Genomic DNA, 24,156 nt, shown 5'->3' on the forward strand with positions numbered 1-24,156 from the left:
TCAGTTTTACTATTTAGTATTTTATTTAGAATTGTGTCATACAGTCATACCAAATTCCAAAACATAGAAAGGTTCCATTGAAACATAATTCAATAACTGTAACACAAGTGAGGCTGGATTCACCCACAGCATTTTGCTGCATTTTTCACAGCATTTACATTGTGTTTTTCCCAGGATTTTATTTACTTGAAAGTCTATAGTGTAATAAAAAACCATTACATACAGACCATTTGTGGCGTTTTTGGGGTCAGTGGCTTTTCTTATTATTTATTTTAATGCAGCATGCTCTCAGTATGGTGTTTTTTTGTTTTTTTCGTTGTTGCCGTTTTCCTATAGACTTCCCTATAAGACTTAAAAATGGCATAAAAATTGTACGTTATATTTAAAAAAACAAACTAAAGAGCATTGAATTGCAGTTCTAGACATCGGAAAGCCTATTTAAACGGAAAAAGTTTTCATGGCTGTGTTTATACCGACCATTAGAATCAACACTTACAATAACATGACAAATATTAATAACGTTGTTAAAATATATCCTAATCCTATGTTAAATTTGAAAGCACTGTAATGCAGATGTACTGAGTCAGCAAAAGGTTGAAGCAAATGGCTTTCAATTAATGGAGACTGTTAAGTGACTCTTGACCACATGGACATGAAGTGCTCCATAACTCTTCCTCAATATCATATAGACCTATTTGCTGCTTATTGCTCCTTCAGCACAGGTATTCGTTGGCAATCACTATGTGAAAGTGTCACTGGTATCAATTATATTTAACTATTCCCATCATACTCTCTTTTTCCTTATGTGTTGGAATTCTATTGAAAATGCTACCAGCAGTCTAAATTCATTCAGTACAAGGTTAAATTTGCATTTACATTTATTCAAAGGCCATTTAGAAGCTGAGGACCTTTAGGCCAATTTATGTTATGAGTTGTGCAGGTGAGATGATGGAAATGAATGGCTCCCAAAATATAGTCCATCTAGGAATATAGCAAATTATAGAGAACTTCACTGTACATTTCTATAGAGTAAAGGATTACTGACAGCTCTTTTGTCTTGCTTTACGCCATGTAAAATTCTATAAAAGAGGCATGAATAAAAAGGTTAAATTCTAAAGTTCAAAACCAGAAGAAAGCAGAGATCATGCTAGATGCACTGTATAATTTTAGGTCAAGTTGTTAAAAAAAAAAGTATTGTTGAAGTACTAAAAGAAAACCCTGAATGCTTTCATTTTAGTGTATAAATTATTCTACATTTTTGTAGTTTGGAGAATTCACATATAAAAAAAGAGAAATTCACTGGCATTTACAACTATTATATCTGCACTGTAATTACAAATGTTACAATGTCTATCTTTAGTCCCCTTGTTAAATATAGCTAGTATCCTATGATTTTAAGGTCGTTTTATATCACTCTGCGACAGATTCCAACACGGTAATGGGTGCAAGCAGGTAATCCAGATCCGTGGATTCTAAGACATAAACTAAAGAAATCCCACAGCACTCCGATGGTTCCAAAAAGTATGTGATTTATTCAGTCAACAGCTTTTTGGAACCATCGGAGTGCTGTGGGATTTCTTTTGTATATATATATATATATATATATATATATATATATATACAAATCGAAAAATGAGCAGCAACTCCAAAGATCAAGTGAAAAAAATGGGTACTTTATTGCCCGTGCGACGTTTCAGCTCTGTCCACTGGAGCCTTTCTCAAGCAAATGACTGGTGTGAGTTCACACATTATAACAGGTTTCAAACATAAGTGCTGTTTAACAGTAATCAGAAGAAAATGCAGACGTTTGTACATAATGGACTGTGCAAATTACAATACATACATGTGAATATGGATACAGAAGTTGAATACATATATAAAAGTTTGTATTTGTATATACAGACAAATAAAATATCAAGATCATCACAACAAGGTGATTAGTGCAAAGGTGCAGTGAGTTAAAATCTATCTATTCACCTCTGAGTATACCTTGGGTGTAGCCGAAAACGGCGTCCGGGCAGCGCAAATGCGCATGTCCGGAAATAAATCAGACTCAGGGTAACAGAACGTAGCGGCGCATGCGCCGTAAGGGAATGAGGACATAGATGCCATTTTGGATTATGGAAAGCATGCCTAAGTTGCTCATACGCGCATGCGTGGGATAGTAGCGCTCGGTCATCCTGATATTAATATCTATATAGATTTAAGTTATAGTATAGTATGGAATAACTGTTAGACTAAAGGGAACAACATGTAAAGATGTATCCATACATTTATGCACCAATAGTACGAGTGGATCTCTACACTCGTAGTAGTCAGGTAGCCGTGTGACCTCATACACTTGAAAGGATTTTTGGGAGAGGAGAAAGGATAAAGTGCCCATCAAGGATGGTCATAATCCAAGCTCCAAAATACGGAGCACCAGCGGCCAGAACGTGCGTTAGCTTGCTCTTCGGCTGGTAGAGCATCCACATAACACCCTATAGGAAGTGTGGTGGGGACCACACAAATGTGTATAGCGAGGGGACAAGGGTGGCATATGACATTTCAAGGTTGTGACATATAATGGACATCAAATGCATATGCCTATATATATATATATATATATATATATAATGTGTGTATTTTATATATATATATTTAGATATATTAACTGATGAAACCCCCAATGATTAGCTACAGTAGTATTGAAAGGAAAAGAGGCCGTACAGGTTGCCACACAACACAACGCTGAGTCAAGTGAATAGTTCCTCTGTCCACCACCAGAGCAGGAACTGATCTTTGCGGCGGCTTTCTGCTTTGACTAATAGAGGGGAGTCCAAACACATCCCTCTCTATGATATAAATATGCCCAAAAAGAACATTTTGGAAAGGGATTAAGCGATTATGCCAATTTGATTCAGTCAAGGACGTAACTAAAGGGTGCACTGCCCTACGCCACACTTTTGATGCCCCCCCAGCATAGACCCCTCCTAAATCAGACCCCAGTTGAGACATAATATATATACTTAAAAATACATTTACTCACCTCCAACGTCCTGATGCTGCCCTGCCAGACTCATTCCTCTTCTGCCTGGTCACAGTCACAACCCCTGTGACTGCAATCTTTATGCCACTTCCCACAGCCCTTTCAGGACACTGGATGAACTAAACAGAGGCACATTCTAAGAATATTAATATTTGACAACAGCAGCTAGATACAGGGTTTGGAGTGTACAGATGTAGTCATCTTTATCTTGACTCTTAATGCATTAAATACACAGTGGCAAGAAACTTTAATATGACTTTTTAATGACTTTTCAATGGCTTTTGTTGTGTGATATCACGCCGCATCAAGTTATCAGAGTCAAGATAAAATAAGCCACCTTACTGGGATGTTAAGAAGTCCCTTAAGAATAATGAAAATGGAAATCTCACTAAAAACTCCCTTTAAAGAAACACTCCGAATAAAACTGATACACTGCAGTATGTTATGCCTAGTGTAGTGTCTGGTGGGTGGTGCATGACACAGGGTTTATCTCTTGTCATGCAGGAGGTGTGTCACTATACTCTGGGTACGGTCCAATCAGTGCTAACAGTGTCAGACTGTGTAGAGACACGCCATTGACAAGGGGAATGGTAACACACCCAGTTGTGAATTTGTCCTTACATTTTCAGGAGGAATAAAAGAGGAATTTGACTATTCAGAGTTCCATGAAAAGTTATTTCAGAATTGTTATTTGCTAAAACAGCAAATCTTTTACTTTCTTTAACACCATGTGAATGCCAGCCCCCTTGATGGTTGGACATATAAACCACCATATTGCTCTGTCCACTTTTCAGGGCCGGCGTCCGCACCCAGCGAACCCAGGCAAGTGCCGGGGTCCACTACCCTTGAGGGGGCCCACTCGGCTGCTGGGTGCTGACGCTGCCGTCATGGCTCCTCTAGGAGTGGAATCCTGGGCCAGAACATTGCCGAGGCTCTTGATGTGGATTCTGCTTCTATAGGGAGCCCCTGACTAGGAGGAGGCATAACTACCACTGTAGTCACGGCCCCCCCATGCCCCGTGGTGCTGCTAGCAGCCGCTATGGCCGCTGCAGCTGTATCGACGCCACATTCAATAGTATCTCCGACCTTCTGACAGATATTATTGAACACTGTGGCAGAGCAGGGAGGTATCTACCATTTACTAGGCTACAGGCCACGTTCGGCCTGCGGCCTATCAGGCGCAGGGATCCGCCTGGCATCCCAGGCCGGTGTGATGATGTCTACAGGGGGCATATGGCGCTTTCTATATGGGGGGCGTATGGCGCTATCTACATGGGGCTATATGGTGCTATCTACAGGGGGCTGTATGGTGATATCTACAGGGGGGCTGTATGGCGCTATTTACAGATGGGCTGTATGGCATTATCTAGAGGGGGGCCCTCTGGTGCTATCTACAGGGGGGCTGTATGGCGCTATCTACAGGGGGAGCTGTATGGAACTATCTACAGGGGGCTGTATATATGTATATGGTGATTTCTACAGGGTGGCTGGGAGGGGGCTATGTGCCACTACCTGGGAGGGGGGCTGTGTGGCACTACCAGGGAGGGCAGAACATGACTCCAACTCTTGAATGTACAGAGCCACGGTAGCACAGGATACAGGGTACAGGCAGCAGGAACAGGAAACACTGGGAACTGGATAACACTAGGAGACCATTTGCAAGGACAAACTTAAGGTAACACAATAACGCTCAGGCAATTATCGAGAGGGCAGAGCCCTGTTTATAGTCCAGAAGTATTCTGGGCTAATTGCAGCTATTCTGCAAATGTGCGCGTACTGGCCCTTTAAGGCCATGCACGCGCGGGCGAGCGCACCCTGCGGGAAACAGTGTCCGGACCAGGAAGTGAGTGCCGGGATCTCCCAAGAGGGAGATGCCGCCTGGAACTTGCTTGTCCATGGCCGTGACCGTCAGAGGGTAAGTCAGGACGACGGTCCGCGGCCATAGACATTACTCAAATATTGTTAATGAGATTCATGGCCGGTTCCTTTGATCGGTAGAAAAAAACATGTATGTCAGGGTTTATAGGCTTTTATGGGGTTTATGGACTATTAAAGATTTCTTAGGAGCTTATTGATATTTGATAATAAGAATGGGGAAAAAGAAGCAATATATGGAATTACCCTCACATAGAATTACACATATAAGAAGATTAGGTTTATTCTGAAAGTTCTTGGCTTAACCCTTACTCTCTTGTACCATGGCTTCATGTCATACTTTAACTTGTCAGCTAGGAGGACAGTCAGACACAGAGTGCAATAAAAGGTCAAGAATTAAGAGGGACTTGTCAAAAATAATTAAAGTAGGCCTGTCAAAAAAGTGGATATTCTAAATTAAGAACCATGAACTGAAGCAAAAAAGAGTCTATGTAACATTTTTCAATGACAAATCTTTTATAACCATTGCTAGATCTGCTTTATATGAACTGACAGAACTAAAAATGGTAATCTGAACTGCCTTTATTGCTTCTTTCAATCAGATGTGTGGATCATAAACTATATATAGATCAGTATTTATCCATATTCACTGTAATTGACCGGTTCAAATATAACTTTACACCAACTACTATGAAGATTGTAGAATGTAAGATTTTATTTTTTAGAATTCATTTTCATTTTGACATGGTTCGTAATAAACACGGTTTGAAAATTATAACCACATGCTACATATTTTTACTCTTATTTATTGGTTGGCATTCAGACTAACCAGCACTTAACAAAAAAAAATCCAAAGGTACTTCTAAGCCATAGAACATGTATTACTATAATTTCCAGTCAGTGCATATTGTGCTCTGCACTACGTTTGGCTGTATATTATGTTACCTGTAGAGTTTAACGCACATGTCCAGCCTGGTAGTCTTTAATTTGAAAGGACTTTACATATCTCTATGTAACAATTTTGTTTATATAAAATTTATATATATTTTTTGTTCATTCCTTTTTTTTCTGTTTAATTTAAATGATTTTTTTTTCTCACAGTTGTAGATCTAAACACTATTTAAAAATTATATCTATCTTAAAAACTAAGATAAAACATTCCATCCAACATAATAGGGTGCTGTAATTTCTTTGCCGTAGAAATTAGTGACGGTCCCAGGCTCACTGACCCCCACCGAAGCCAAGTTCAAACATTTCAACGTCACAGTTGGGACCGTTGTGTTCGAGAGTCTTTTGATTGGGAACCTTTGATGGAGCTCACCAGATATGTTTCAGAGCCCAATATTTCACAATGTCATAGAGGTACATGAAACAATCCACACTAAAATATACCGATGTGTCTACCTTTACTTTTTCTTGAATTGTGTTAAGTTATAAAAATTTTCATAATACAAATTTAATACAATCTCGCACCATCCAGTAAAAAAATTGTATACGCATTTTCAACATGGGAGTCTTTGAGCGACGGATGGTATTCATCAAAGGCATCTGTTATACATAGCCATCCAGCAAAATAACTTATACGGGCAACGGATAGCTGACAGATGCCTCTGATTGATGTCATCCAATGACTATAGACTGCCCTGTTAAAAAAGTACAGTCTTTTTACTGGATGGTTGTGACATATACATTTTTTAACATGGGAGTCGATGGGCAAAAAATAGCTGACTGATGGTGTCCGTCAGAGGCATCTGTCGGAGGTACAGTATGTAATTTTGTTTAACATCTTGCATACATCTCGGGTTACGTCGGCTGGAGACTTTTTTCGCACCTGTGTTCTTTTTTTCGTTGCTTTGCTCATCATAGGAGCAGAACAACGAGAAAAACAGAAGTGCTGAATCCGTTGAATGACTAAAACCAACGGACCCTGACAGAATTCATTGACTTTAATAGTTTGCATTGGGGAAATGTCATGGTTTTTATCATGGTTTTCATCATTTTCCCAGACAAAAATTTGTCGTATTATGCACTATTTTGTCCAGCAAAATAACGAAATCTGTGATGGAGACCCCTAACGGAGTTTTAAAGAGAAAATAAGGGAGGACACATCTGTACAGATTCTTCTTTTTAATGTGACAAACTTATATCCTAGACAGGTGTATTAGGAGCCATCTGACAAATCAATTTATGAGCTATACTATGCTGTACATAAATAAATCATTACTAACCCCAAGATGGAGGTTTAGCTAAGCTTAACCACTTTTTGCATATATTCTGCTCCTGTAAGTGCAAGAAACTAATCTAAGTAAAAGTTCCTATTATCTATAAGCAATAGTATAAGATGTAGTATAATATGTGCAGAGAATAAGATTATCCTCAATCACTCAATAAGCTTAATCCTAGAAAATGAACTATGACATACACCTCCTTTATGCCTAACTCTTCATGATCAATTTCCACTCATACATTTCCAGTTTAATGTTTTGCAGCAAGTGCTGAAACCTAAAGACCCATGACAGCTGGAGGTCCATACATTACCAAAAGAATCAGATTTCTTTTTTATAAAATTGCTATTTCCCGTTGCACCTACAGTACTAATTTTAATCACTCACCCAGGACCCCAGTGTTGCAAATGCAGTAATTCTTCAATATACTACAATTTCTCCTTTACAAGTGGGAGTGACTTGGGTAATAGGGCAAAGCAGTTGTTTAGAAATATAACTCTCTAATAGAGATGAGCTACTCGATTCTACAGAAATTGAAATCGGTTCGAATTTCCCAAAAGTTTCGTATTCTGGGAAATCCCAAACTTTTGGGGTTCACATCGCACGTATTGCATCAAAATGGCGGGCGTCAAAATGGGGACAGATTAGAAAAAGGATCAAACGACATTGTGGGCTTCCCCATAATGCCTTGCAGTCAGCCTCTTCAAAATGCGTTGCGGGTATTCCTTTCTCTAGCACAGCCAATCATGGGGTGTAGGTAGATGACTTTACTAATGCTGGCTTGGCGTTAAAGAGCCTAAAGGTGTCTGATATAGTCTTAAAATACTTTAGAGCAGACACAAGATTTCAGGGCAATAGAGAAACTTGCTAGTTTCTGCAAATTTATTCAGGCCGAATCTAAATGGGCCCAAAACTGATTTTGGGACATTCACTCATTTCTACTCTCTAAGGCTGCTGCTACCACTGTTGTTAACAGAACATAAACAATATAGACAAAAGTATTTGGACACCTACACTTTATGACATTTCATTCAAAATGTACAGTATAGGCATTAATATGGAGTTGGTACCCCTTTGCAGCTTAAGAAGCTTCTACACTTCTGGGAAGGCTATCTACAAGATTTTGAAGTGTATTTGTGGAAATTTTTGCCAATTCATCCAGGAGAGCATTTGTGAGGTCAGATACTGATGTTGGATGAGAGGGCCTGGTTCACAATCTCCATTCTAGATCATCCCAAAGGTGTTCGATGGGGTTAAGGTCAGGGCTCTGTGTGGGCCTGTTAAGTTCTTCCACACTAAACTCACCCAGCCATTCCTTTATGGACCTTGCTTTGTGCACTGGAGCACAGACATGCTGGAACAGAAAAGGGCCTTCGCCAAACTGTTCCCACAACAAAATAATCCCATAGCATTATCCCTCCTCCACCAAACCTTACAGTTGGCACAATGCAGTTAGGCAGGTAATGTTCTCCTGGCATTGTCCAAACCGAGAGTCGTCCATCAGACTGCCAGATTAAGAACACAAGCAGAAAAAATTGGACATAGTACATTATCCCTCCATGTATTACACATAGTACTGACACCCCATGTACTATTCACAGCACTGACCCCTATTCATCACATTTATTTATTTTTATTACATTATCACACAGTTCTGACACTTTCATACATACACATTTGCTTTTTACCATACATTCACACCTTAGCACTACACTGACACTCATTTATCGCACACCTTTGAGCACTTAGTTCACCACTCCCCTCAAGACTAGTGGGAGTGGCTATCACTATTTAATGCACACTCCTTCTGCATTTTTTGACATGTCTGCGTCCTGCTGGGAACGGGTTTTCACCCACCCACCTACCTAGTAAGTATGGCCTTTTTGTGGTTTTGATGCCAGATTAAGAAGCCCGATTCATCACTCCACAGAACATGTTTCCACTGCTCCATGGTCCAGTAGTGATGTGCTTTACACCTCTCCGTCTAACACTTGGCATTGTGCTTGGTAAAGTAAGGCTTGCATGCAGTTGCTCGGCCATTAAAACCCATGCCATGAAGCTCCCAGCGCACAGTTTTTGTGCTGATAATGCCAGAGGAGGTTTAGAAATCTGCAGTTATTGTCAGTAGAGCATTGGCAACTTCTATGCACTATGTGCGTCAGCACTCAGTGACCCGCTATATAACTTTACATTATCTGCCACATCATGGCTGAATTGATGTGGTTCCTAAACCAGGGGCGTAGCTAGGGGGAGCAGGCAGGGCATATAACCTGGGCACAACTAGGAGGAAAGGTAGGGGGGGCATCTGACGATCTGGCCGGGTATCCGCTCCTAGAGGGAGCCACTAACATCACTGTCCGCTCTGGCCGGGGGTTCCACTCCTGGAGGTAGCCCTTGACATCACTGTCTATATATGGACAGCGATGTCAGCGGCTCTTCAAGGAGAGGAATCCTCAGCCAGAGCGTCGGCAATGCTCTGGCTGGGGATTCCACTCATAGGGGGAGCCCCAATAGCGCTATCTGCATGGAAGGAGGAAGGGTGTTGCTTTATCTACAAGGGGGGTGTTTGGCACTATCTAAAGGGGTGTGTTTGCCATGATCTAGAAGAAGGGGTGTGTCTACTAGGAGGGGAGTGTGGCACTATCTACAAGGGGGTGTGTGGCACTATCTTCTAGGGGGAGTGTGGCAATATCTACATGGGGGTCCGTATGGCACTATCTACAAGTGGGGCTGTGTGGCAGTATCTACAAGGGGGTGTGTGGCACTATCTTCTATGGGGGGTGGGGCAATATCTACAGGGGGGTCTGTATGGCACTATCTACAAGGGGGCTGTGTGGCAGTATCTACAAGGGTGTGTGTGGCACTATCTACAAGACGAGGCTGTTCATTGTGTCGCCATATAGTCTCCTTAGCCTAATTTATACAATCTGTTTTCAGGCACACTAACCTTCTTAATTTATTTTCTTTTAATTTATTGTTATGTTCACTACCTTATAGAACTATATTGCTCCTAAAATGTATAGAATGTAGAGATGGTAGAGAAAGCAAACATGGCGAGGAGAAAGTAAACAAAGAGGTTCGGGGGGGGGGCACCAAACTGAATCTTTGCCCAGGGTACAGGAGAACCTAGCTATGCCTCTGCCTAAACACTTCCACGTTGCAATAATACCACTCACAGTTTATCGTGGAATATCTAGGAGGGTAGACATTTCACAAACTGACTTGTTGCAACAGTGGCGTCCTATTACAATACCACGCTGGAATTCAGTGAGGACTTTAGAACGACCCATTCTTTCCCAAATGTTTTTAAAGGCAGACTGCATGGCTAGATGCTGGATTTTATACACCTGTGGCAATAAGATTGCATTCAGATGTTTCATTCAATGATTAAGAGGTTTGTCTAATTACTTTTGTCCATTTAGTGTATGTACTGTAAATGTAAGATGTCAATGAAGAAAGAAAAGAGGTTGTCATATGGCCATCAGCATATCATGACAGTCCCTTTCCTCTCTCCATACAGCTAATACAGGGTCCTAAACCATGCCTTTATTCTGCTGACAGTGCTGTTGGGAGTAACCTCGAGGAATGTGATTTACCCACACTTGGGTAATGGAAATATATTACAGAACTGAATTTACAGTAATATTCACTTGAGACTTTTCTTTGACCTCAGTCTGCAATGTCTGCTCACAATAAATTGTAATGAACTGTGCAGCAACTTCAGGTGAAATATGATTCTTTTTCAGTTCTATTAAGGTATAGAGACATCTTTGGATGTTATCAGTGACTTTTTTTTTTTTTTTTATAAGGTAGCTCCTAGTAAGGCTCTGTTCACACTGACATCATGAATTCTGGGTTTACAGGATTTATTTTTTAACAAATCCTAACAGATCCCAATGACTTATGACTTAATGAGTCTAACAGGTTTTTTTTATTTTTTTATTTTTTTAATTGATAGAAAAGTGCAGCAGGTTACAATTTTCTGGCCATCTAAAAGAAATGGAAACCTGACAGAAAAATAAATTATGCAAGTTTGGCTAAGGCTTTGTTCATATCTGCATTATGGCTATTATTTATAATAAAAAGCGGCAGGGATGTGCCAGATCCATTGCACAACTGATCCAAACTGCACCTGATGGATTCCATTGCCTTATCATTTTGACAGCAGGAAAAATAAGGTGATGGAAACCTTAATGGAATTCCAAAACGGAACCCTGAAGGGCATTGTGTATATAGCATAAACCTGTGTATTTATATTTAAAAAAAAGTCAGATACTATAAAATTAAATAAATAAATAAATAAAAATAAATAAATATAAATAACATAGAAGGCAGTGTAGGTATTCAATATTCTGCAAGTCAAGTTAGCCAAGTCTCCCAACATAATAATAGTAGTAATAAATCATAATAAAAGCAGGTTTATTAAAGAAGTTAATCCTCATGTAAGTCATTCTGGGACGTGTTCATGTCTTGTAATATATACATCCTCTATGAGAAATGTAAGAAATATGTAACAGTGCAGCAATGGGCTTGTCAGTATTCTGTTTATCTTCTTGTTATAAGAACGATTGATCCAGGGTCTGGGATCAGTGGATAACCCTTCCTGAAATTTAATTGGAATAAAACGATACTAAGCATGCACGATACACCTCAACGGCAGGATGAGAAAATGGAACAATTCCAAGACAAGACCCTTCAGGGAGTAGATGCATTTATGTAATGCTAATAAGTCGGACACAAAATATGCATCTGTAATCTCCACAAGAAAATCAGTTCTGTTGATCAAGCTTTATATTTTGGGTTATGTTAAAAAATGCAAAGCAAATAGTTAAACTACTTGGGTGATTTATGCTGAGCAACATTATAAAGAACCATTATCACCTTAATTTGAAAAAGTACATATAATATAGGGACATTACCTAGTCTTTATTCGCATATTTAGATTTACACACACACTCACATCTATGGTTTCTGAGGATGGGTCAGCTGGGTTAATAAATGGTGTTAAAGAGTAACTACACTTGCCATAGAGATATATCAAAAGTTTGGGTCAATGGGGGTCTGGGTGCTGAAACAAAGTTGCAGAAGCACTTAGCTGAGCGCCTTGCTGTTTCGGCTGTGATCAGCGCTCACTGTCAGGCAGAAGACGGTTTACAGGAGTGCTTGTATCTCGTGTCTAGAGGATGACGTAGTTAATTCATTTAGGTTATCTTAATATAGGTGATATTAACGATATACTAGTTTGTTACATAGTTACATAGTTTGTACGGTTGAAAAAAGACACATGTCCATCAAGTTCAACCAAGGGATGGGAAAAGGGAAGTAAAAAATTTCTACTCATAAGAGCTAACATTTTTGTATTCTAGGAAATTATCTAACTCTTTTTTAAAGCCATCTACTGTCCCTGCTGCGACCAGCTCCTGCATTAGACTATTCCATGGATTCACCGTTCTCATGGTAAAGAAGCCTTGTCGCCTCTGCAGGTTGAACCTTTTTTTCTCCAGACGGAGGGAGTGCCCCCTTGTTTTTTGAGGTGGTTTTACATGGAACAGGATTTCACTATATTTTTTGTATGTGCCATTCATATATTTATATAAGTTAATCATGTCCCCCCTTAGTCGTCTTTTTTCAAGGCTAAATAGGTTTAGTTCTTTTAATCTTTCCTCATAACTTAGATTTTCCATGCCCCTTATTAGTTTCGTTGCTCTTCTTTGTATTTTTTTCGAACTCCAGGGCAACCTTTCTATGAACTGGAGCCCAGAACTGATCTACATATTCTAGATGAGGCCTCACTAATGCTTTGTAAAGTGGTAATATTACATCCCTGTCCCGCGAGTCCATGCCTCTTTTAATACACGACAATATCCTGCTGGCCCTTGAAGCTGCTGATTGACATTGCATGCTGTTATTTAGTTTATGATTTACAAGTACACCCAGATCCTTCTAAACAAGTGACTCCCCCAGTGTAGCTCCCCCTAGGACATATGATGCATGCAGGTTGTTCGTACCCAGGTGCTTAACTTTACATTTATCTACATTAAACCTCATTTGCCAAGTGGGCGCCCAAACACTTAGTTTGTTTAAATCCGCTTGCAATTCACCAACATCTTCCATAGACTGAACTATATTACATAGCTTCGTGTTATCTGCAAAAATAGAAATAGTACTATTAACCCCATCCTCTATATCATGAATAAATAAGTTGAATAATAGTGGTCCCAGCACTGAACCCTGGGGTACACCACTTATAACCGGGGACCATTCAGAGTAGGAATCATTGACCACAACTCTCTGGATACGGTCCTTGAGCCTATTCCCAATCCAATTACAAACGATACTTTCTAAACCTATAGTCCTTAATTTACCCATTAGACGTCTATGAGAGACAGTGTCAAATGCCTTTGCAAAGTCCAAAAACACTATATCCACAGCGGACCCTCTGTCTAGGCTTCTGCTCAGCACTTCATAAAAACAAATCTGGTTGGTTTGACAGCTTCTGTCCTTAGTAAAACCATGCTGGCTGTCACTTATAATACTATTTTTTGTCACATAATCCTGTATATAGTCCCTCAATAGCCCCTCAAACATTTTTCCCACAATGGATGTTAAGCTTACTGGTCTATCATTACCCGTGGAAGACCTAGAGCCCTTTTTGAAAATAGGCACCACATTTGCCCTGCCAGTCCCTTGGCACTATACCTGTCACTAGAGAATCTCTAAATATTATGAAGAGGGGACAGAAATAACTGAACTAAGCTCTTTAAGAACTCTAGGGTGTAATCCATGTGGACATTTATTTTGTTTAATTTAGCTTGGACCATCTCTACATACATCAAATTCAGTATATCAACTGATATATTAACAGCACTGGCACCGGCTACATCAGCTGCTCTTTCTTCCCTTGTATATACAGAGCTGAAAAACCCATTTAGTAACTCTGCCTTCTCTTGATCCCCTGTGACCAAGTCCCCATTACCACTATCTAGGGGTCCTACATGTTCAGACCTTGGCTTTTTTGCATTTATATACTTGAAGAATTTTCGGGGATTTGTTTTACTATCCTTGGCCAGCTGCCTTTCATTTTGTATTTTTGCGGAATTTATTAGCTTTTCACAAATTTTATTAAGCTCTTGATAATTTACAAAGGCTACAGCTGTACCCTCAGATTTGTATTTTTCAAATGCCCTTTTTTTGTCATGTATTGCCCTTTTTACAGAAGGTGTAAGCCATGTGGGGCTTAATTTTAGTCGTTTATACTTGTTACCTATAGGAATAGATTTTGCACTATAATTACCCAAAGTAGGTTTGAAAATCTCCCATTTATCATTTGTACCATTATTCGACATTAGTTCTTCCCAGTCTATGTCCTGAATTGCAGCCCTCATCCTGGGGAAATTGGCCTTCTTAAAATTAAGTGTTTTTGCCCTCCCAGAATGTGTTTGTTTTTTACAGTATATGTAAAATATAACTATATTATGATCAGTGTTACCAAGGTTTTCCCGAACATTGACATTCCCAACAAGCTCTGCATTATTAGAAATGACCAGATCCAACAGAGGTTCCTGATTTATAAAACTAAATAGGGAATCAATTATTAAGAGTGGAGAGCCACTATAAAGACATCTCTGTAGAAGACCTCACCTGTCCATGCAATACACAGGCGCAGTGTCGGACTGGGGTGCCTAGAGCCCACCAGTGGAATGGATTATGGAACCCCAAACCTAAAGCTACATGGAAATCTTACCGGTTTCTTTTTAGGTCCCTCATGCATATGTGCACATGTGCATTTTGGCAAACAATACAGTGTGCAAAACAAAACCATAATATTTTTTCTTTTTTTTATAAAAAGGAGGGTCACTTCAACCCTTTTAATGTCCTAATAATCAGACAGTTTTTAGAGCTTAAACACCATTTTGGCCTTAATGGGTATGTCCCATCAGGACAACCCCTGCCCATATGCCCTATTAAGGCACACTATGTCCAGATGCTTGACGGCGTCATGGCTCAGTGCGACAGATGGTGGCAGGAGCAAAAGAGGCCAGAGTAGAACTGAGCAGCTGCAAGACAACCTGGGATCATCTTATTTAACAAACTAGGATTGTACTGAATTACAGACTATATGAAAACAGTGTAAAGCTTTTAATACCAGTGTTACTATGTTCTTATCAAACTGGTTTGCCTCCTCTTTTCTTTCCAAATTCATATGTGCAGGAGGATTTATAATTGAGGATGATTATGGGGTTTCTTCCCCAACACACTAACTATTCTCATAACTGAAACAGGTCCTCGTACTCTCAACAATTATAACCTTGTATTCCACATCCACTCATTGCACAGGTCTCTTACACGGTATATGCATCCTCTAGAAATATTCACAAAAATATTTTACAAAAACAACAATGTTGCTTCAAAGAGTACTAGGACCGCTTCAGTTATGAGAATGGCGAGTTTATGGAAAGCTACCCCAAAACCTCTTACTTAAATTTTATACTCTGCACATATTATTTTTGTTTTATTAAAGGACCAGAAACTTTTTAGTACACATATCTATCACTTGTCTTTCATTAAACCCATTTGTTTTCCAAAGAAATGGCCATCAAGAATTCTAGACATGTCAACATGGTCTATTTTTGTTGATTTTGAGTATTATATACTGCTCATTGAGGAAGCCTAGATTTCTTGGCTTGACACAGAAACATTAGACACATTCTCAGGAATTTACACTGTATTGTGATATATTGGTGATGAGTCTCATAATAATCACCAGTGGAATTTTAAGTATGGTTTGAATCTAACAGAAAATTTTACTAGTTTTAAGCAGTAGATGAAATTCCAATAATAACATTAGTTTATGGTTAGCTAAATAAAGTACTACTGAATATGATGCTTTAAGCAAGGGCCTTTATATAATGCCCATAAAGGGTTAAAGAGGCTCTGTCACCAGATTTTGCAACCCCTATCTGCTATTGCAGCAGATAGGCGCTGCAATGTAGATTACAGTAACATTTTTATTTTTAAAAAACGAGCATTTTTGGCCAAGTTATGGCCATTTTTGTATTTATGCAAATGAGGCTTGCAAAAGTACAACTGGGCGTGTTGAAAAGTAAAAGTACAACTGGGCGTGTATTATGTGCGTACATCGGGGTGTGTTTACTACTTTTACTAGCTGGGCGTTCTGATGAGAAGTATCATCCACTTCTCTTCACAACGCCCAGCTTCTGGCAGTGCAGACACAGCGTGTTCTCGAGAGATCACGCTGTGTCGTCACTCACAGGTCCTGCATCGTGTCAGACGAGCCGGCACCAGAGGCTACAGATGATTCTGCAGCAGCATCGGCGTTTGCAGGTAAATCGATGTAGCTACTTACCTGCAAACGCTGATGCTGCTGCAGAATCAACTGTAGCCTCTGGTGCCGATGTGGCCGACACGATGCAGGACCTGTGAGTGACGTCACAGATCTGCACTGCCAGAAGCTGGGCGTTCTGAAGAGAAGTGGATGATACTTCTCATCAGAACGCCCAGCTAGTAAAAGTAGTAAACACGCCCCGATGTACGCACATAATACACGCCCAGTTGTACTTTTACTTTTCAACACGCCCAGTTGTACTTTTGCAAGCCTCATTTGCATAAATACAAAAATGGTCATAACTTGGCCAAAAATGCTCGTTTTTAAAAATAAAAACGTTACTGTAATCTACATTGCAGCGCCTATCTGCTGCAATAGCAGATAGGGGTTGCAAAATCTGGTGACAGAGCCTCTTTAACTTTAACAGCTAGTAAGAGGGGCTCAACAATGTATCTCAAACAATAATCATTATCTGTGCCATGGACCAATCATAGATCTAAGCACTGTAATATTCTGCTATGAGAAATCTGCTATCTGCATTGTATCACTATATTTCTAATACAGGAATTAATGTCTTGTAAATTGCGGCAATGCATTGGCCACTAAAAAGACAGTCAAAACTTGCCATTCATTGTTTAAGAAAAAATAAAACAAATTACATTTGACCAATCTTGGGTATGAAGGAGTTTAGCTTGGTCATTCAACTTATCTCCTAATACCACGTCTGAGTTTTGCTGCTACTTTGTTTATATGGTTTATGTTTATTATTTTATACGCAGGCTCTGGCTTCAATGATGGACAGTGGCATGAAGTACGATTCACAGCTGAGGAGAACTCTGCCATGTTAACTATTGATGGGGATGAAGCTTCATCTGTTAAGATAAATAGTCCTCTTCAGTTCCGAACCGGAAGTCCTTATTTTTTTGGAGGTAAGTCTTGAACAACCAGTTTTCTCTATTGTGTGACATTTTTACCTTTATGAAGCATTAGATATATACTGTATTATGCAAATATAAGAATGGTTCACAATATTGTAATTGCACACATATGAAACATTATCCTTTAATATAGTGATATCATTGGTGCCAAGCTGAAATTTGATATCTACTGTCGTGAGTTATAAATTTGTTTTATCTTCTGTTATAGGGACAAATACATAAAAAATATATTATCTGTGAGAGTATGGACACTGAGAGGCCCTGCAATTGCTAGAACATTGTGCCCTTTTGACTCCCTTGTGCCTCTCTTGGCTCCACTCGGTTATAGACTTTGGTGGGCAGGGGCATAGCTATAGGGGCTTCAGAGGTAGTAATTGCACCCAGACCATAGTGCGTTAGGGGACCACAGGCCCCTCTGATACATTCAAAGATACCAGTATTATAAATGACACATGGTAGATGGGGGCTCTGTTACAGATTTTGCATTGGGGCACAGCAGCTTAAGTCATGTCTCCGATAAGGTCCCAACATCGTTTTTGAGAACAGAGCCACAAATACTATCGTCTGATATGTTTCTATGACATGACAAGTATTGATGAAATGTCACTATGACAATGACGATGACAAACTGTGTAAAGTGATACCAACAAACAAAATAGTGCTCCTTTTCTATATATTATCTTTATTTGTTTGTTTTGTACATTGCAATAATCTTTCTAATCATTATATTAAAGTTGACTATTTATCAAAACACAAATTATACCCCATTATATCCATGGAATATGCGAGTAAAAAAAAAGTCACTAAAAATTTCCTTAAAGAGGATCGGTTACCAGTTTAGTAATGCCCAATCTCCTAATCTAATAACACTGATAATGCTAGTGAAAAATTTTCCCAAAAATTTTATTATTTTAAGTGTTATGAGCTTTTATTTTAAATATTCAAATGAGGCAATACTAGACAAGTGGTTGTCAACACCAGCGATTCTCCTGAGGTGGAGCTACTTCACAGCCTCTGACGCTGTCCTATCAGCTTGAAGCTGCTGCACACAGTGTGGGAGACTGAGGCTAGAGGTAAGGGGATCACTTAAAATAGCCATATTTCGGACTGTGGACCACCTAGAACAGTGGTCCTGCTGGCATATGAAAGATGAAATTCTAATCGCAGTTCTAGCTGTGAAATAACTGGAAGTATCGGAATTAAAATAACAGTCTTTATAATTTTTTGGTGGCTATTAATATGCTATAGTCCTCTCACTGTGCTACCTAGAGCTAAAGAACTTGTTAACTTAACATGGGATACACAGTTGATATTTTAGAATTATTTTACGTATCAAAATAAATTCGATTTTACGTTAATAAGCTCTATTCATCCAAATGTTATTTTTTTTTCCTTATGTCCGTTAAAATAAATGTTATCAAAATATAAAAAGAAAAACTCTTGTAAACTTCTATTTGCCACATCTGTCCACGGTTCTTTATCTATTTTCCTCTATTCGTCTTCCATTGCTATTCGCCTCTAATCCATATCTTGTGAAAATAGTGTTCCTTTTGCTGCATAAAGTAGAATTAAAGGCACGTGTTTACTATGAGGATTTAAATGTATCATATATACAAACATCTATCAATTTAAAGCTCCAGCAAATCTCAACCATAGTACTTGAGACCTTGATCCAAATCACACAAAAAGCTAAAAAATTGCAGCATTTCAGGGCAAATCCAGTCAAAATATTGGTTTATTCTTCCATCATGCAAAGTTTCAGCCCTATCACTAGAATTTTTTCAAGCTATTTACATTGGATTTTCCCTGGAGTGCTGAGATTTTTCTATATATTCATCTATATATATTACTATATATTACTATATACTGTATACTGTATATATATATACTATATACAGTATATATATACAGTATATATATATATACAGTATATAGTAATGTCCACGGTCTGACTTACCCCTCGACAGCCACGGCCATGGACTTGTGAGTGCTGACCGGCATCTCCATCCTAGGAGACACCAGCACTTACTTCCGCTCCGCTCCGCTGTGTCCCGTGGGGTGCTCGCGCCCAGCCTTAAAGGGACAGCACGCGCATATGTAAATAAATCACCAATTAGCCCATGATCACCCTAGACTATAAAAAGGGGTCTGTCCTTTTACTCCTTGGCTGAGCATTGTTGTCTATACCCATGTTAGTCGTAGCAAATGGTCCCTTAGTGTTATCCTGTTCCTGTTGTTCCCGTGCACTGCTACCTGTATCCTGTGTGTCGTGCTGTGTTTGTGTCTGAGCCTTAGAGTGTTGGATTCATGTTGTGCCATCTGTTACGCCTGCTGTCTCACACAACATCTGGTGTCCTCTACCATGCCTGATATCATCCGCCACGTGTGGCGTCATCTGCCTTCAAGTTTATCTGTGCATAAGCCTCCACTACTGTCTGGACTATCAAAGGTACTCTTGTACTAGGACTACTGTTTGGCCAGCTGCTGCGGCGGTGTGGCCTAGTGGGTCCACATACCCACGGATAGTGACATATATATTCTATGTGTATATATATATATATATATATATATATATAATATATATATTTCTTTATTGAGAAATGTTGTATCGCTAGAAAATATGATGGCTGTGTGTGGTGTGAGTAAAACATTTTTGTACATAACACAATAAAAAGTGCATTTTTTTTTTCTCATTCTAGTTTTACATAAACAATAAGAAACAATATGAAGAGGGGAATATAGTATACGTTACAAATAGAGGATAATAATAATAGAACTAAGGAGGTCGTAGCAAACAAGTAATTGTAGCAAAAAAACAAAAGACATACTTTCAAATATAAACATTGCCATAGTGTTGACACGAGGGTATACATAATTAGAGGAAGACTTTGTGGCTGCTATGGGACCCTTGGAGAGCGGGGTCAGAGCTTTGGTTGTTTGAGTCCTCCTTGCTACTGGGTGGTAAGAACTTTGCAGGGCTCCCTTCCCTGAAGGAACTGCATTGCTAGCAAGCAAGAGAGTGAGGCCCCAAAGGTCATGAAGGGGGAAACAAACACCAGGTACTTCTGTTCTTGGCACCATAATGAGGGACATATTTTGATCTTTTTTCTATGTACGCCACAGTATTGAGAAGTATTGAAAGTTAATTATAGTCGAGGTATTGAAACTAAGTAACATCTTTATGCATTTCCGATATCATCATTTCATCCCAAGAATATATATAGAACATCTTAATACCTGACGTTTACCAGAGTCTGCTGAGATGTTTCTCCACTAAAGATAAGTGAATCTTTACACAAACCAAATTTGTTATGAGTTTCCCAAAAGTTATGGATTTTAAGGAATCCTAAACTTTTGGGTTTCAACCTGCAAGATTCGCTCATAATGGCGGCCACCATTTTACAGATCAGAGGACAAGAAGACAGAAGGAAAACAAGACCTCAGGTCGCGAACTGGCGTGGTTCCTCATAATGCCTTGCAGGCAACCCTCCCTTTAGCACAGCCAATCATGAAGGGTATAGGGTGTGAGTCACTGATGACTTAAATGAGTCATATGAGAGTAAAATATAGTAAAACACAGATAGTAAAATAAAGAGTGAGAGAATACAGATAGATAGTGTCAGTGAGTGTGTTTCATAGTGAGGAGAAGAGATTAGAGAATACATAGATTTACAATAATTTGATAGAGAAATAGATTTTAGAGAGATTTAGGAGTAGGTCAGTGTCATTGTGCTAGTTATGTAGGCACAGTCAGCCATTGCTGTGAGTGAGTGCTGCTGCAGCTATTCAATTTATTTCTTACATTAGGTTGTGAATCACCAATCTTCATCACATCATTTACAAATCTTCTTAAATAATATGAATCCTGGTGCTGATAACGTGCCATTGCCTTCTGAAACAGACATCACGTCGACGTCACATGACATCACTCATTTGTTTGCATACATGTAATAGTGGCACCAAACGTTGGCGTATTGTTCATGCGTCAAGCATTTATACAGTGCTGTTATACTTTAGTCTGTGTTCAAGTGACAATTTTTTGTTAAATACATAGAACTTAATTTAAATCCTGGTGCTGATAGCGTGTTGCTGCCTGCTGATGAAATCATACTGGGCATATTGTTACTCATTGTTTTGCATGTATCTAATTGTGCCACCAAAAATTGGCGCATTTTTCTGCGTCAAGTATTTATACAGGACTGTTAAAATTTAGTCTTTGTCCAAGTGACAATTTTTTCAAATAAATATAGCAAAAAGACTTTATACATTGTTGGATTTCTATAAAATAACACCAAACCTGTTGCTACTCTCCAAAAAGTGATAATTTTTGTACCGCTAGTTAAAACGGTATTGCTTCCTACAATAGCACCATGTGTGTATAAAATACCACCTGGCATCGACCACAAAAAAGTTATTATTTTTGGACTGTTTTATTAAAAAAAAGCATAAACAACCAAACAGCATATTACAGGTAATGTATTTTATCTGTAATATGAATTAATGCTAACACAGTAGTTGTCCAATCAATGCTGTTTGTTACCACCGGCTACCATCTGTTCACCGATTGTTGCTGTCACTTTGACATTACTAATGCTGTCTTGGCATTAAAGAGCTTGGTTTGGGTTGGATACAGTCCTAGAAGAACTCAAATGTCATACACAACTTTTTAGGGCAATGGGGGTACTTTCGATTTGCGACTAATTTTTTCAGACCAAATCGAATCTGACGGCTAGTTTGACCGAATCGAACTTAAAATGAGTTTCGGGAAATCCGCTCTTCTCTAGTCTCCATCAAAAATTAAATATATCATAAGGGATAATTAGCAGATTTAATTAACTTTCAATTGAATCCTCTATAGCTGGTTCCCGTCCGCTGGCTGTGTTTTTACGGCCTGCGGTCAGGGTCCTTAAAACCTGCACCATAGACTTTTTACGGCCCGGACTTTAACCTGCTGCTCGAGCGATCGGGCAGCTGAATGTCGGGTCTCCGGCTGTCAGTGACTGCCGGGAACCCTGAGGAGAAGATAGAAGCAGCTTTCGCTGCTTCTGTCTTCTCTGATCACTTGTACACAACGCTCATTGAACGCTGTGTTTAGGAATAGAGGTAGTGGCCGCGCCGCTGTCCCTATTGCTCCCGCTGTTCATGTGACTGGTCACGTGATCATGTGACTGGTCACATGATCACCGGGTGCCGTTAGTGACAGACTGCTGCTGGGTCTTACTAGACCCAGCACAGCTCTATTAGTGACAATCGTCACTATGAGAGGGCTGATTTCCCCTATAACTGGGGCTGCTGTGCAGCCCTAGTTACAGTGGAAAAGCATGGTGTAAAAGAAAGGAAAAATATATATAAAGTTCCCCAAAGGTCTTTTTTGACCTTTGAGGGACAGACCATAGTAATAAAAAAAATAAAAGTAAAGTAAAGTGCAAAAAAATTAATAATAAATACACATAAAATACCCACCCCAAAAAAAAAACATTCCCCCCGCCAATCATTGTTGTAACGCTAGCGCTGACCCAATTACCCTAATATAGTGTTCATGTGACTGGTCACATGATCGCCGGGTGCCGTTAGTGACAGACTGCTGCTGGATCTTACTAGACCCAGCACAGCCCTATTAGTGACAATCGTCACTATGAGAGGGCTGATTTCCCCTGTAACTGGGGCTGCTGTGCAGCCCTAGTTACAGTGGAAAAGCATGGTGTAAAAGAAAGAAAAAATATATATAAAGTTCCCCAAAGGTCTTTTTTGACCTTTGAGGGACAGACCATAGTAATAAAAAAATAAAAGTAAAGTAAAGTGCAAAAAAATTAATAATAAATACACAAAATACCCACCCCAAAAAATGTTCCCCCCGCCAATCATTGTTGTAACGCTAGCGCTAACCCAATTACCCTAATATTGACATGTAATATATTAAACTTTACGGTAGACAATGACGATCACAAATAAAAAGTCTATTTTAGGGTAAAACTATGTTATTACCCAAAAAAATAGCTGAAAAGTAAAAAAGCTTATTTTTTTTACTATTATTTTCAAACTTTAAGAATAAAAATTCTAAAATAGCAAAAAGGATGTGTATAAAAACGATATAAAAAGAAACCTGCATTGTCTACGGAAAATAACATCACAAAAATCACGTCCTTAGCTCAACAAATTAGCTTCAAAAAAGTTATAGCCATTTAACTAACACGTGCTAAAAAGGGCTAAACGGTGTCTGGTCCTGAAGGCTCAAAATAGCGCGGTTCTGAACTGGATAGGTTCCATAAAGGTACCACATTCACCTGAAGATATGGTCAAACCTTACCTAATGTATTCTAATTCACAATTTTCAAGGAAGCCTAATTAAACCCCTCTCATTTATCAGACCTTTTGATCTAGTACTATTAGTAGTCCAAGGCTGAATGGAAAAGTTACTTTTCCCAATAGTTATAATTTAGCAAGAATATCATAAGTAAATAAAACAATATATGACCATATAAATTCAAGTAAGAATGTTCAGCATGTGTTTTTCTTTTACTTGTAAGATATGTGCAGAACTTGCTTTGACATTTCTATAATTTGAATAACTTCTACAGCTAAAAACCCTTCAAGAGACAAAACCATTAAATAGACAATCTAACAGAACACAACAAAACTCTAATCATGCAAAAGCTACTATGGTTTTTCTCTTATCTCAGCATTTCTTCTCGACTTCCGAATTTCAACTATTCAGATTTTTTTCATCAATCACATGTAGGGCGA

The 24,156-nt window shown here is 39.0% G+C and overlaps 1 protein-coding gene across 1 annotated transcript in view; it reads left to right on the forward strand.

Moving 5' to 3' along the window:
* Positions 1–24,156, forward strand: part of CNTNAP2 (contactin associated protein 2) — a 1,694,842-nt gene that overhangs the window by 909,504 nt on the left and 761,182 nt on the right. Inside the window, exon 9 of the mRNA XM_075827067.1 lies at positions 17,254–17,403. Coding sequence (XP_075683182.1) covers positions 17,254–17,403 — 150 coding nt within the window. The remainder of the gene's footprint in view (positions 1–17,253; positions 17,404–24,156) is intronic.

Source organism: Rhinoderma darwinii, chromosome 5, assembly GCF_050947455.1.
Source record: "Rhinoderma darwinii isolate aRhiDar2 chromosome 5, aRhiDar2.hap1, whole genome shotgun sequence".
NCBI classification, from domain to species: Eukaryota; Metazoa; Chordata; class Amphibia; order Anura; family Rhinodermatidae; genus Rhinoderma; species Rhinoderma darwinii.